Genomic DNA, 15,720 nt, shown 5'->3' with positions numbered 1-15,720 from the left:
TTTTATTAAGAAAGTAACGGAAGTTGGTGGTGAATGGAATCGATATAGCATATGGAAGTGCAAGAAAGAACAAATTAAGTTGAAACGATGATGTTTTTCTTTTTCTTTTTCTTTTATTTTTCCAGATTCCAGCAATGAGTAGGAGTAGATAGCAGTGTTTTTGATACCGTTCCGTACCGGCCGGTACGGCCGGTACATACCGTACCGGTCAGTTGGCCGGTACCGAAAATATGGTATTCCGTACCGGTTTAAAAACCGGGTGTATCGGCCGGTACCGGCCTGTACCGGCCGGTATTTTATGTTTCGGCCGAAACATAAATTTCGGCCGGTACATATTTCGGCCGGGTCAGTCGAGTTTAAGGCTGATGGCATTTTCGAAATTATGTCAAATAGTTAGGGGCAAAGTTGGAATTTCACCTCAAAATTAAAACCTACATTTCTCTTCTCTTCTTTCACGTTCAGACTTACTTCTTCCTTCACGGCAGCCGAGTCCCATAGCCAAACAGCGCAGCGCAGCGCGGCAGCGCCAGCCCAGCAGCCGAGTCCCAGACCGCAGACGGCCAGCCAGCTGCCAGCGTCCACCGCCCTCCGTCTGGTCCCACCGCACGTCGCCGACCACCCCCTCATCTCGGTATTTTACTATTTTTTTTGTTTTTTACTTAGTTTGATTTTTTTTTTGTTACTTTTTTTATAAATAAATCATAATTGTATTTTTATAGATGTTTTAGATTATATGTTTGTAGATGTTTTAGATTATATTGTTATAGTGTTTATTTTTATAGATGTTTTATATTATATTTTTACAGATGTTTGTTTATATTTTTATAGATTATGTTTTTGTAGATGTTTGTTTATATTTTTATAGATTATATTTTTGTAGATGTTTTAGATTATATTGTTATAGTATTTGTTTTTATAGATGTTTTAGATTATATTTTTATAGATGTTTTATAGATGTTTATTTATATTTTTATAGATTATGTTTTTATAGATGTTTATTTATATTTTTATAGATTATATTTTTGTAGATGTTTTAGATTATATTGTTATAGTGTTTGTTTGTATTTTTATAAATGTTTTAGATTATATTTTTATAGATGTTTGATAGATGTTTGTTTATATTTTTATAGATTATATTTTGATAGATTATATTTTTATATATGTTTGTTTATATATTTTATAGATGTTTGTTTATAGTTTAGATTTGATTGAGTTTCTTCTTAATGGCTTACTTATAAGTGTTAATGTTTTATACTTTAATAGTTATAAATGTCTAGTTGTCAATCAACCGGTAGTATGACTTCAAGTTCAACTCCAGCACTTGCTCCTGTAAGATCAGAAGATGCAGCTTGGGCCCATGCACGTGCAGTGCCAGGGGCAAGAAATAATACCGAATGTTTATACTGTAATAAAGTAATTAGAGGTGGCGGAATCACTCGGTTGAAGTATCATCTAGCTGGGATTCCAGGCGATGTAGAAGCATGTAAAAAGGTCACTGAAGATGTAAAATGGCAAATGAATGAGTTGCTTAATGAAATGAAAAAAAGTAAAGAGAAGAAAAGAAAAATAAGTTCAGAGATTGGAGGCGATATAGATTTAACATCTGATGATATTGATGATGGTAATAGTATAGAGGGACAGTCTCAGCTTTCAAAAGGTAAGGGGAAGTCGAAAGAATCTGGAACTGGAAAGTCAGTGGGTGGATTGAGTAGATTTTTTGCTCCAAGAACAACTCCTGGGGCCCAACCTTCAATTAAGAGTTCTATGTCTTCAAATGAGATGATTGTAAAAGCAAAGATGGCTGTAGCACGTTGGTGGTATGATACTAATCTGCCTTTCAATGCAGCTCAATCCAAGTTTTATCAACCAGCTATCGATGCCATGACTGCCATCGGGTCAGGATTCAAAGGCCCATCTTTATATGAGTTGAGAGGAAATTTGTTAAAGATGGCTGTAGATGAGGTTCAAGATTATTTGCAACAAATTAAGAAGGTTTGGAATGAGACCGGTTGTTCACTAATGGCAGATGGTTGGACAAACCAGAAGCAACAATCAATAATCAACTTTCTAGTTTATTGTCCGAAAGGTACAATGTTTTTGAAGTCTGTTGATACATCTGGCCTTCGAAAAGATGCTGAAACATTGTTTAATATCTTTGATGAGGTTGTTCAAGAAATTGGAGTTGAGAATCTTGTGCAGTTCATAACGGACAATGATGCAAGTTATAAAGCTGCAGGAAAAAAGTTACAACAGAAGTATGGCTCTTTCTACTGGTCCCCATGTGCAGCTCATTGCATAGATTTAATGTTGGAGAATTTTTCTGATTCAAGATGTTTTCCCCTTATTGATGATGCTATCAAAAAGGCAAAAAAGATAACAAAGTTTATCTATAACCATGGTTGGGTTTTGGCATTGATGAGAAAAGACTTTACCAAAGGTCATGATTTGTGTCGTCCTGCAATTACAAGATTTGCGACAAATTTTTTAAGTATCCAATGTTTGCTATTGTTTAAGAAAGAACTCAGACAAATGTTTACTTGTGATAAATGGATTGCATCAAGTCATTCTAAGAGTAACATAGGGAAGGAGATAGCTGAGATCGTTTTAGAAGATAAAGAGTTTTGGGCTCAATGTCAATTTATTGTCAGAGTTAGTGAGCCTTTGGTTCGTGTTCTACGACTTGTTGACGGGGATGAGAAACCTGCAATGGGATACTTGTATGATGCAATGGAAAGAGCCAAAGAGAACATAAAAGCAAGATGCAATAATAAAGTTGGTTTATTCAGTCCATTCACCAGGATCATTGATTCAAGATGGGATAGGCAGCTTCACAGTCCATTACATGCGGCGGGTTGTTTTCTTAATCCTGGAATTTACTATAGCCCCAATTTTAAAAATAAAAATGATGTTGTAAGAGGCTTCAACAGTTGTGTTATGAAGATGGAACTTGATCCCGATAATCAAGATAAGATCATTGCAGAACTTGACTTGTATAAGAATGCAATAGGTGAGTTTGGACATTCTTTAGCAATCCGCCAGCGTGATAAGATTAATCCAGGTATTATCATTTATCAATATCATTTGTTAAATAATGTGACTTTGTACTTTAAATTTTATCTTATTTTATTTTTACTGATTAATAATTTATAATTGCATTATTGTTATAGTTGCATGGTGGTCCCAATTTGGTTGCGAGGTTCCAACGCTTCAAAGGTTTGCTGTTCGAGTGCTAAGTCAATGTTGTAGTGCAACTGGATGTGAGAGAAACTGGAGCACATTTGATTTTATTCATTCAAAGAAGAGAAATAGATTAGTGCATAAACGTTTGAATGACTTAGTATTTGTTCGTTATAACTTGAAGCTGAGGGAGAGGTAAATTTTTTTAATACTAATGTTTTCACTCTTGAAAAATATATAATATTTTCACTTATGTTTGATTTTATTTTTACAGGAGCATAAAAAAGGGAAGAGATGCTTTAAATCCAATCAATCTTGAAAACATTGATTTGATGGAAGAATGGGTGGGTGAAGAATCTGAGCTTCTTGATGGAGAAGATTTGGATTGGGCAAATATTGAGGAGCCATTAGCCTCACTAAATGAGGAAGACAATGATAATGTTGGTATTGATGTTGATGACAGTGATGACGTTGATGAAAATATTTTGATTAACATGTCGAATCTTGATCCTTATTGTCTTTTTGATGAGGATGGGTATCTTTGATGACGTGGTGACGTTAATGACTTTATCATGATAATGTTGATGTTTATAACTTTATGTTAGTTGTAACTTAAAACTTAAGACTTGTATTGAGAAGTATTGAGTTTATGACTTATTCTGTTGTTATTTTAGAATACAGTTAATGCTTGTATATATATAATTTATTCAAATATAAATTATTCCGAAACGGTATACAAAACGGTACCGGTACCGGTACCGGTACCGAAACGGTATCGGGACCGAAATATTATCCCGAAACGGTACACGAAACGGTACCGGTACCGAAATATTTCGTTCCAGTGCCTTGACCGGTACGACTTCCGGTACGGTATTCAAAACTTTGGTAGATAGGAAGGAAAGGAAAAGGTGGGTGGAGGTGGACACTAACACAATCGTCAATCAATACAATATGGAATACTTTGGACGCCTATAATTAACGGCTCGGAAAAGGAAATGGCTGAATTGAGAGCACACCAGCATCAGCTTGACTATTTCATTCCTCAAAATTTCTCTAATATTATTATTATTATTTTATTTCATTATCTTAATTTATAATGAAAATTTTGTCGATGTTTTATATTTAATAATATAACTGTTATTCAGTTAGTATTAATTATAACTATTTTTTTTTACTATTTTCAATGATTATCATTTTTTTCAAATCTCATATTAATATCTAAAATTCTATGATAGCGTTAGTCTAAAATTCCATCTAATAGTCACACCTCTCATTTTATCTATTTTTTTCTAGACAAATTTTGGAGCTATAAAATTTTACCACTTTGTAAGTGTCGGTTTAAATTTCCCTTTTTTTTTTTTTTTTTTTTTTTCTCTGGCAAGTAGCGATCTTCTGTTTAAATTTCCTTTTATGACGTAACATGTCAACCTTGTGTCGTTGATAAAGATTTTCTCCATCTACAAAAGTCTACCGTTTAGATAAAAAGTTGAGATAAGATAAAAGTTAAAAGTTAAAAAAAATATTGTTAATTTTTTTTAATATTATTATTATTTTAGAATTTAAAAAAATTAAATTATTTATTATATTTTTTATAAAAATTTTAAAAAAATTATAACAATGAGATGAAATATTTTTAATATTTAAATACAAGTACAAGAGTCATAGTTTTTGTTGTAAAAAGCTTCTCCACTTTTGTAAAAGATGTTGTTTTTGCATAAAAAAAAGTTCCCTACTTTATAAGCTATAGCAAATATTCTTCTTGCAAAATAACTGTAAAATGGAAGCAAAAAACTTCAATATCACAACAAACAACAGAAGCACGCACATGGATGTGGAGAGAGAAAATAAGAACTTTTAATTAATTGCCAATAGCTTCAGTTACGCTCAAAAATAGCTAACACAGTAGATAAAAGCCATCTTCCATGTGGGATGCCTATTGCCATATTGAGAAAATTCAAGTGATATTAGAGAAAAAAAAAGAAAAAAAAGATTGACACTGTTTGGATTGAGAGTTGAGCTGAAAATTAAAAATTGAATAAAATATTATTTTTTAATATTATTATTATTATTTAAAAATTTTAAAAAATTAAATTATTTATTATATTTTATGTAAAAATTTAAAAAAAATAATTGAAATCACTTATTAATTTAAACGGAATCCAAATGCAACACTCCAATACTAGTGCTAGCCGAATTATTGACGAGAGTCCATGTTACTGTGTCGGCAGCCATTCTTTTGAGCACGACAGCGACAAATAACAATGGTGGATGCAAGAGGATACTGCCGGATGGTTACAGAAAACAATAATAAATTCAAAACCCAAAAGCAAACATACTAAAAAAAAAACGTAAGAACTGCATTGATTGAGACGTGGCTTTACAGCTCTACGTACAGTCCATTGATAGATCACAGAGTGGAGAGAGAGAGAGAGAGAGAGAGAGGGACAGGCAAAGGTCTTCCTTTCCTTTATTTATTTTTGTTTCATTGAGCAAACAGACTGTCACTCTCTCTCATCCTTTTGTTTTTTAGGGACCCTTTTGATTATGTTTCACTACGAATACTTACACCATCAAATTAATTTATTCCCAACAGCTAGCATTTCATTGCGGGAGTGAAATTTCCAAAGACAAAAAAGGCCTGCCTGTGTTGCATTTCGCAAACATTTGTTTATGCTCTACTTTACATAGTAAACATGTGGTAAAGAATGACGGAGTGAGGACGGGGGTTGGATAATTACAACAAACGTAGGAAGAGGAAGAGGAGAAGAAGAATGAGGGTGATTCAGATTCTGACGGTGCTGGGGTATGCCTTTTGCTTTGTTGGGTTCGTGTTGAGCGGATCTGAACGTGGTTCTTTTGAGGATTTCAATGTCACAGAGTTGGAAATAGAGACACAGAAGGAGGGTCTGCTTTCTTTCTTGGAGAATGATGCCGCAGCTTCATCACCTTCCTTGTCCAAACCCCTCATGGTCCCCTTGACTCTTATTTATGGAGCTGCTTCTAAAGGAGCCGGTCTCTCTCTCTCTCTCTCTCTCTCTTCTGTGCGTGCGCCGAGTTGTTTATGTACACTTTTGTATTGCGTGTCTTGCACATTGGCTTCACTCGGAAGCAATTTATATTCATTATATTAAGTGCATGTCATTCTTGTCATCGTTCATACCCCTTGCTTTCTAGCTAAAATCTTTCTTCTTTTTGTTTTTTTTGTTTTTATAACTTTTCGTGTTTTACATTTTTGTTTGGGATTGTGGACAGCAATTTCCTTTTCTTGCGAGCCATTGCAGCTCTAATTGTTTTATTAGTTTTAATTGCTATCAGCACTGAAGTTGGTTCGGATCATCATCCAATCAACTTGTTAATTCACTGTCTCAATGTCATTGTTGCTTTGATGCTAAAATTTTCCACCGTCCTGCTTAATGTTTTCACGCTACTTGTGGCTGCACTCATCAACATGCTGCATCAAATCTCATGTAGTAAAACCGAACTGGGGTCTTCCTTCTATTCCAGCTGTTCATTGGTTAAGAAGGAAATTACATGTTTCAAGTTTTTCACGATTGTTTGACGTGCCGATTAGCTGCTAAATTTAATTAACTTCTTAATCTTGTGTGGGAAATAAGTTCTCTGTTTGCTGTTTTCTATTGCAACAGTTTGCTTGGATGGGACGCTGCCAGGTTACCATCTGCATCGGGGTCGCGGATCTGGTGCAAACAGTTGGCTCATTCAATTAGAGGTCTGTGGCACCCTTTTTAACTGTTGGAATTCTCATATTCTGAAGAACGGTGGATCGAATACTATCCATGTTTGATTTTTAAAGGCTGTGTTTGTTTGCTTGTTTGTCATCGGTTCTGTGTAGTTTCAAGTGGCTACTAAAAGTAGTCTTGCCCTCTACTCCTTGAATGCTTTGTTTTGGCCAATGCTTCTGGCTTTACGTCATTATATCTTGATGTAGGGAGGGGGATGGTGTAATACAATAAGAAGCTGTGTTTACCGCAAAACTACTCGCCGCGGGTCATCAAAATTTATGGAAAAACTGATACCATTCACGGGAATATTGAGCAATAAAGCAGAAGAAAATCCCGGTTTATTTTCCAAGCCTTGATACTTTCTCTCAACACAAACAATTTTCTTTGGTTCATTTATTCCCCTCTGTTCTCGTTTTCTGTTTTCCTGAGCATTTACCTACAGAGGGCTTCTTATGCTTGCAGATTTTTTCAACTGGAACAGGGTCAAGCTACGTTACTGTGATGGGGCATCTTTCAATGGGGATAGTCGGGATGAGGTTGGTTGGAACAAAATCTGCCCTCACACTTTTTCCTGAAACATTAGATACCCTTTTTTTTTTTTTTTGTCCTACGGCGTTTATATATACATGGCATCAGTTTCATGAATATCTTGGAAGTTGGACCTTCAGAGTAAATTTTGTTTCTTTTTATCACTTAATTTACACGAGGTGAGGTGCAGTCATTTACAAAATAATAACCCCCAAAATAGGTGTAGTTTCATTCCAATGTCAATTATCATACAACATTGTTTGACAAGGTCTTTCTACCTGTGCCACTATCAATTTTTAGGCTGCACAACTCAATTTTCGAGGACAGCGGATTTGGTTAGCTGCTATGGAAGACTTAATGTCCAAGGGAATGCAGAATGCTAACCAGGTTTACTGTTTAACATTGAATTCTTTATTTTTACTCAGATTTGATCTTAATGGTTATTTTTTGTCCAAATATCTCTTCAGGCTCTTCTTTCTGGATGCTCTGCTGGGGCCTAGCATCCATACTACACTGTGATGAGTTTCGGGACTTGTTTCCACGAACTACCAAAGTGAAATGTCTAAGTGATGCTGGATTGTTCCTCGATGCGTAATCAGCTATAATACTTGGAAATCTTTTACAACTTCTATTAGCATGCAAGTTGTTGATAGGAAAATGTATACTGATGATTTCATTTGACCATATAGAGTTGATGTATCTGGTGGGCGAACTTTAAGGAATATGTATGGAGGTGTGGTTAACTTACAGGTAATGATCATTTTTTCATTTCCATTGTTGTCAAACACAGTTCAGAGTCTTAAGACAATTTTTTTCATGTGATTTTTAAAAGGTTTGATTGTAAACTTGAATTTAACTTCTTGAGTGCTCTTTTCTGAAATTTTCAAGCTATATCTGTGGCATTTACCTTTTACATAGTAAAACTCAGTTGCCGAAGTATTGTATTATAATCACAAATAATCATCTTCTTGATTTTTTTTCCTTTGATTGAAGCAATATAAATCTTATGGGTTCTGAATAAATTTTCACTTGCCTTGTATGTCTGACCTTTTATTTATGGATATCTGTATGAATTTTTAGGGAGTGCAAACGAATCTGCCGAATACTTGTACCAACCACCTGGATCCAATATCGGTGATTCTCTCTTCTCTTGATTGTAATGAAATTTCATGAGTGAATTTTATTGAGAGAAAAAAATCCAAGAATCTGACATATTTGAATTCTCTCTCTCCCTCTCTCTCTTAGTGCTTCTTTCCTCAGAACTTGATTGCGAATGTTAAAACGCCATTATTTATTCTAAATGCAGCCTATGATGCATGGCAGGTAACCCTTTTTTTCTTCTCTCTCTCTCTCTCTCTCTCTCTTTTTGGTTGTTGGGGGGGAGGGGGGGAGCTTAATTCTATGCTCTATTTTGCTTTCCAACAATTTATAGTTATATCCATTTAATATGTCAGTGGTGATGATTGATAGAGTTATCTATGCTTCCCACATCAGTGGTGAGGATTGAGAATGAGTTATCCATGCCTCCTGAACTGCCCACAAGTTTCAAATGCTACTTTGTATTAGAAAATTCATCTTTTGAGCTGTCCCCTGTACCGGCTCTTAGCGTGAATGCACTGCTAAAGCAGAGTATTTTTCTTATAGTTTGGTAGAGTCAGTAGATTTCCGATAAGCTTAAAATAATACCTCTGAGGCAAGCAATCCAATCATTGTGCTATCATCATACTCTTACGTAAAATGGTTTCTGCTAACCAATATAACCTGCAATTACTATGATTAGATCTCATATTATTTGTTTTGAACAGCTCCAAGAGAGCTTAGCTCCACGTTCAGCTGATCCTCGTGGCTATTGGAATAACTGCAAATTAAACCATGCACTTTGTAGTTCATCACAGATCTATTTTCTCCAAGGTAATCTTTAATTTATAACTTTGTTTTGGTTTTGTTTCCTTTATTGCATCAATCGTGGATGTAGATATTTATTTTGGCATATTAAGCTTTTTTTTTTTTCTCTCTTTTTTGGTTCTATAAAGCAGGCTTTAGAAATCAAATGCTCAATGCCGTTAGAGGTTTCTCAAGGTCCCGTCAAAATGGATTATTCATAAATTCCTGTTTTGCTCATTGCCAGTCTGAGAGGCAGGACACATGGTTCGCTGACAACTCTCCCCTAATTGCAAACAAGGTATGCTTACTTGTAAAAAAAAAAAAAAAATGCAAATAAGTTTGCACTATATTGATATCCATAGCAATCTGTCACTGTACTGTCACGATGATATGACAAAAATCATATATATGGAATTTTACGTCCTTTATTTTCTGGTCATGTAGAAAGAGGCCGTAGGTTTAGAATTGAGGGTTGGTAAGCATACTTTTGTATCATGTGATGTGTAAATGAGATCTGAACAAGCTACAGGAGAGAAGTAGGATGTTTAAGAACATCCACAACTAGGTATTGCAAAGCTTGGAACCATTGTTGCTGCACCAATATGAAATCAGTTGGAAAAACAACTATAAAAAAGCAAGAGAGCAAAACCGGAACAACCCCCCCCCCCAAAAAAAAGAGAAAAAGAAAAGGAGAGGGGGTGGGGTTGAGAATAGAGACAGACTGCAATATTTGCTATATATTGTAACCGGACATTTTAGTTCTGAAATTTAGGGTGGACTCTACTCGATTGATTAATATGTTTACAACACTCTTGATGCATACATATGCTTTCCTTTTCCACACATGCACACATATAGTTATGTTTTTGGTACTTGAGAAAAGAAAAAGCTTTATTAGTGTGATCTGTATGTTATAATTACATTATTTCTTTATGCAGGGGATTGCAGAGTCTGTTGGAGACTGGTATTTTGATCGAGTGGGTGTGAAAGCTATTGACTGTGCATACCCCTGTGACAACACATGCCACAATCTAGTTTTCAAGTGAGTGCGAGATTATTCAATTTCTGCTCACGTCTTCTTAATTTTCCCTGCATCCTATTTCTCAATTGTGAAATTGTAAAATTCATTTCATTGAAATTTGAAATGATAAATTCATGCTTGCCAAGGAGTGTAACTATAAGAGCTAGCACATTCTTGCTCATCATCTCTTTTGCATATATTTATGAATGAGGTTCTGTTGTCTCAGCAGAAGTTGAAGGTTCCCCAGGCTCAAATGTCCAGAAATGATGCAACTCACAGACCCAAACATAGCATAGTTCAGCACTCCTCACAATCTTATACTGGAGACAATTGAATTATTTCGTTCCAAATAGTTTACAGGACCTCAAAATCTTTGAATTTACACGATTGTTAATCTTTAGTTCCCAAACTGTACAGGACCAATCTCCCACCAACTCCTAGGCTAGGCATTACCTAGTGCGGGTGTGCCTAAATTAAGAGATGCAAAGCCAGAACAACCAATTAGCTGTCAAACGTATGATGGAACGTGCCATTAGGAGATTTCAACTTCTGATAACTAGGTTTCCATACTGGGGGGCTTTCTAACTGCCATGAACCTAAAAAACAAAGTAGTTCTGAAGCAAAGGTGTTCTAAGTAATTTGTAACTGGCCGGATTTTAAATGACAGCAAATGAAAATTTTGAACCGTTATTTTGAGAAGAAACATTGGACGTCAGAATTTAAGGCTTGAGGAAAACCAAAGTGGTATCATGTTTCTCCCATTGAATTGATCTGCATTTGATGATGCTAAAGAAAATTACCCATCCTAGTATCCTACCATTTCTGAAGCACCAATCTTCTAGGTGATTGAGTTTTCCTGTTACCCACCCTTCTTTAGTCTAGAAAGTACCGAAGTTGTTGTCATTCGTAGTGTGCGGTCCGTCTAAAGGAAGTTTCTTTGTTATTAGACACAGATCACAAGCTCATGGTCTTCGTAGTTTCTTGGCTTTCAATATCTTAGATACACCCTTTCAATTCTCCTCCCAGTTTTGGTGTTAGAAACTAAGATTAGTGCCTTCTTCTGCAGTGATGCTATAGCCACCATGACATATTCCCAATCCACAAGGATGACTTCTACCCACCTATATCTGTTAAGAGCATTCTTGATGCCCATAACATGTTCCTGATTCAGTACCCTGCATGGGGTTCCAATTAGCACCGTGGGAGTCGAATATCATTGATACTATCCCCATGTAGAGAGAGCATGGATTTCATTGACACCATCACAAAATCTTCAAATCAAGCCACATTTCTCTCTTTACGTTTTTATATGAAATTGTGATATTTAATGTAGGTAGTAATGGATGTGGATGTAGGGAAAGTGATTCCTCGAATCCCAAAGGTTGGATGTTGGGTTAAGCAAGTTATTTAAATGCCTATAATGAGTGTTAGTGGCAACCTTTTGTACTTTTGGGGTGGTTTTTGCATGAGCTATATATCATAAGGTGCGTAAATCCATTCATTTTTTTAACTCAGTACTAGCAGGGCACAAGGCCTAACTAGATTTGCACCCTCCGTTTCCTCTTTTTAAGTGTACCATTGGTGTTGAATTGAGCGGTACCCAGCTAGGCGTTCGCATGCACTCCAATGAATGAAATAAAAACTACTATGGCACCACCTTGGTGCCTGTTCACAAATCGCCTTTGGGGTTTCGAGAATTGAATGATGCGATAAAAGTGCACTCAAACTGAGATTAAACATAGCATCACTTACGGTATTTTCCTCTGTGCAGTTGTGTCTAATCCATCACCTTTTTATATCACATCTACTTTTGGTTACTTGCTAGCTGATGCGCTTTTTCTTTGCCAATACATCTTGACTCACAATTTTATTGTCTAGAGTAAGAGTTTGCGTTGTGTACATTTAAAGCACTACCTGTCTTAAAATCTTAGGCTGATGGACAGAGTTAAATTTAACTGTTGAAATTATACTCTAACGCGATCCCAAGCAAAGCAGTGAGTAATCGAGTCAATCAAGATGCTAAAGCTAAACAATTTCAGAAAATCAAACTAGTATTCAACTGTGTTTATAGTCTATCATCAGTACTGTTCCATCCTCAATCTGGCTATAGTGCTATATATACAGTGAGGAGAATTTACATATGAATTGAAAAGCATGCAGTGCGCAACCAAATAGAAAACTGCACCTCATGAAATACCAACAATCCCAGGAAAAAAATTGAAGAAACGCTGCAAAAAAGGACCACTCTTTCAATATCGAAAGAGAGATGAAGAAACAACATTCTTCGTCCCACTAAAACACAGGCACGAAAAAATAAAAATAAAAAAATAGAAAAAAAAAAGGTGGATATATATAAGTTAGAAAAGTAGTCAGCTTCCCTGTCGAGATGTTGATGCGAGCGCCACAGCCAGTGCCCACACCTTGAGCCGAGCCTTGACGTCTCGTGGATCATCACCTAAGTCACAGTACGTTCAGCACTCGATTAGTCGTGATATATGCAATCTATGATATTTTTCTTTTCACTCAAGCCAATCAAGAATTAATGGTTCAAATGCACACACCACCGCACGCATGCTAGCTATACCAATGAACACCATCATCAAATTTTTCGGTAAATTTGTATGGGATTAGATTATGGAGGAATGTAACATAATTATCCTAATTTCAGTTGAAAATCCATACCTAATGAAATGTTACATGGATAGAAGAAGGCATTGCATGTAAGCGTGCACAAGACGTACGAATCGAACATATTGCCTAGCTAGCATGTCTTTTCATATTATAATTGTTCTCCTGTTTTGTGTGTTTGCGTTCACGTATGTGAGAGTGGCAATGAGCACTAACCTGGGCTGGAGATGCGCCAGTTGGCAATGGGGAATTGCCGCCACTACTGGTGTCAAGCGGTGAACCGGAAATAGAGAGGCCAGAGGGCATCTCCAGCATGCGCTCGTGTTCCAACTCAAACCCAAGATCTCTGCAAGCCTTCACTTCCTCCAAGTCCATGCACAGAGACCTCCTGCCTCCCTTTGGCCTGGTTATCACCATCACCCCTGCGCCACTACAGCCGCCAGAACCTCCACCGGCACCGCCCTGGTCGCTTTCCCCACTGACGCTTTGGCAATTGGAATTATTTACCCCCGCGGCATCCATCCCGCCCATGTCCATCATCATGTTGTTCTTGCTCATCTTGTTGCAGTCAAAGTTTTCCCAACCAGCTTTTTCCAACAGACGTCTCTCCCTGATGATTTTCCTTCTCCTCACATTGTTCCTCGTCTTCTTTCTTGCTAGAAGACCCTTTTGAGCTTCATTCTCGCTCGCATACTCTTTGACCCCTATCAGCTGTTGATGATTCTGATTCAGCAGCCCATGACCCCGGTTCCTACGAGGCGGTGTCGCCGGGAGTGAATAACAACCCTGTTCGCTATCGGAGTCAGATGACAACCCCGTTAGTTCTTTGCCTTCTTTTTCATCGGAGTATTCCTCGTCTGCATCAAAGCTTTCAATGGACAAGCGTGACATGAACATCCTCATGCCATTGTCTCCTTCTGCAGCTTGATAGTAGTTCCCATGGCCAACATCATCATCATCGTCATCATCTTCATGATCATTCTCGTACAAATTAGAACTGCTCGTACAGACGGAAAGCCTAGACAAGTTGATCAGGGGATGGGGTTGTTGATCATGATCATACCTATCATAGATATCATCATCGTAGTCATCTTCCTGTGTTGAAGAGTGGATGGTCATAGTCTCATCTGAAGCCATCTCAAACAGTCTCCTCCACGCAGATACCAACTTGGTACCAAACAATTAAAGTCTGATCAATTATTGGTGCTAGCACCAGACCAAGCACGAGTCAGAAAAATAGATATTGGAAAGAAAACAAGTGAAGAAGGTAAAGCGTTTACGAGTGAATCAAAGCAAAACTGAGTAGAGAGAGAGAGAGAGCGAATAATAAATGTGGAAAGAGAGAGAGTGGCGTTTGGGATTTTGTGAATCATTCGTATCTGCCTTGATGTATCATGATGATAATAAAAGGATAAAAATGGAAGTAGAGTCGACAGCTGCAGCTAACGACCCTATTTATACCGTAGCACCAGTTCTCCTGTTTCCCAACTTACCCCTCCAGCCTTCGTGGCTTCCATTATCAATGATTCCAGGTGTCACTTCATGTGCTCAATGTGTACAATATTTTATTTATATAATAATCAGATATTCATTTATTTAAATAAGTCCACAACATACACAAGGGGTGGAGCGTCTCAAATACAATCCCATTACACGATATAAAAATTTAAAAATTCCAAATTAAAAGAGGAATTATTCAATTATTTTGATATTTTATAAATAATTTTACTTATCATTCTATTGCTCATAATCTCATTATATGACATTAGATGATTATAAATTATTTATTATATTTTATTTGTGAACTTATTATCTTTTTTCATTGCTATCTCTATCTGATCCACATTCGTGATCATGGATAGAAACACAACATGATTGATAGTGAATGTAGAATTTGAAATATTTGACACCCGGAGAATTGATTGGTTTGATGCGTATAGCAAATAAATGTATGGTGGTGCTTAATGATCTCGATTAATTTGAAAATTGAGGGTCAAAAAAACCTTCTAATCGCATTTTTTTTAATTACTGTTCTTTTATTGTGTCCAAAAGAGCATAGCAAAAAGACTCGTGTGACAATAGGGAGATAGGGTAGTTACGACTTATAAGTGTAGAGTAAACGTAGATTCAGTAGTAGTTGTGTAACTGTGTACGTGTTGGGTTAGAAGTTAGAACTTGTATATATAGTTTCGGTCTGCAGAGGACTCTCTCAGATATTTGGCCAATATTACGGGAAATTTAGGGTATTGATGGTCTATAATTATTTATATATATTTTACAATTTGAATAGAGATATGATCTATATATATTAAATATTATTAATTTTCATCAATAAAAAATGATGTTGACATTATTTATCAATAATATTTAATACGGTGAATTTACATTTTATTTTTCTATCTTCAAACTCATGTAAAGTATGTTTAGATAAAATAGTGTAGGGAATTCTCACGATATATATATATACAGAAACCATGTTGGCATAGAGTCCCATATATACCATTGGACAGGAGACACGCAGCTCCCTTCCTATATTCTATTATTATATATATATATATATATATGAAGGAATATTAGGACGAAAAATGCTACTTGTACTTAATAAAATTTATAAAAAACTTACGTCTCCACATATTAATTATTGATATGTTCGAAATTATGAAATTTGAAATTTAAAATTTGAATTTAAAAATAAAATTGAAAAAATGAATTTTATAAATAAAAATTGTAAGTATATATAAC

The 15,720-nt window shown here is 36.0% G+C and overlaps 1 protein-coding gene and 1 pseudogene across 1 annotated transcript; one reads left to right on the top strand and one right to left on the bottom strand.

The window, feature by feature from the left end:
* The first annotated feature begins 5,696 nt into the window (after positions 1-5,696).
* On the top strand, positions 5,697-10,575 carry LOC121259743 (pectin acetylesterase 12-like). Its single transcript, XM_041161468.1, is given in 13 exon segments — positions 5,697-6,189; positions 6,822-6,904; positions 7,124-7,253; positions 7,380-7,453; positions 7,746-7,832; positions 7,913-7,934; positions 7,937-8,036; positions 8,135-8,195; positions 8,526-8,579; positions 8,691-8,768; positions 9,251-9,356; positions 9,482-9,627; positions 10,268-10,575. Coding segments are annotated over 13 exon segments (1,290 nt in total). The 5' UTR covers positions 5,697-5,948; the 3' UTR covers positions 10,376-10,575.
* A 1,808-nt stretch (positions 10,576-12,383) lies between these two features.
* On the bottom strand, positions 12,384-14,458 carry LOC121259744 (annotated as a pseudogene).
* Between the last annotated feature and the right edge of the window lie 1,262 nt (positions 14,459-15,720).

The sequence above is a fragment of the Juglans microcarpa x Juglans regia genome, chromosome 4D, assembly GCF_004785595.1.
Source record: "Juglans microcarpa x Juglans regia isolate MS1-56 chromosome 4D, Jm3101_v1.0, whole genome shotgun sequence".
NCBI lineage: Eukaryota > Viridiplantae > Streptophyta > Magnoliopsida > Fagales > Juglandaceae > Juglans > Juglans microcarpa x Juglans regia.
The sequence above is the reverse complement of the archived record's forward strand: the minus strand, read 5'-3'. Positions and strand labels throughout refer to the sequence as shown.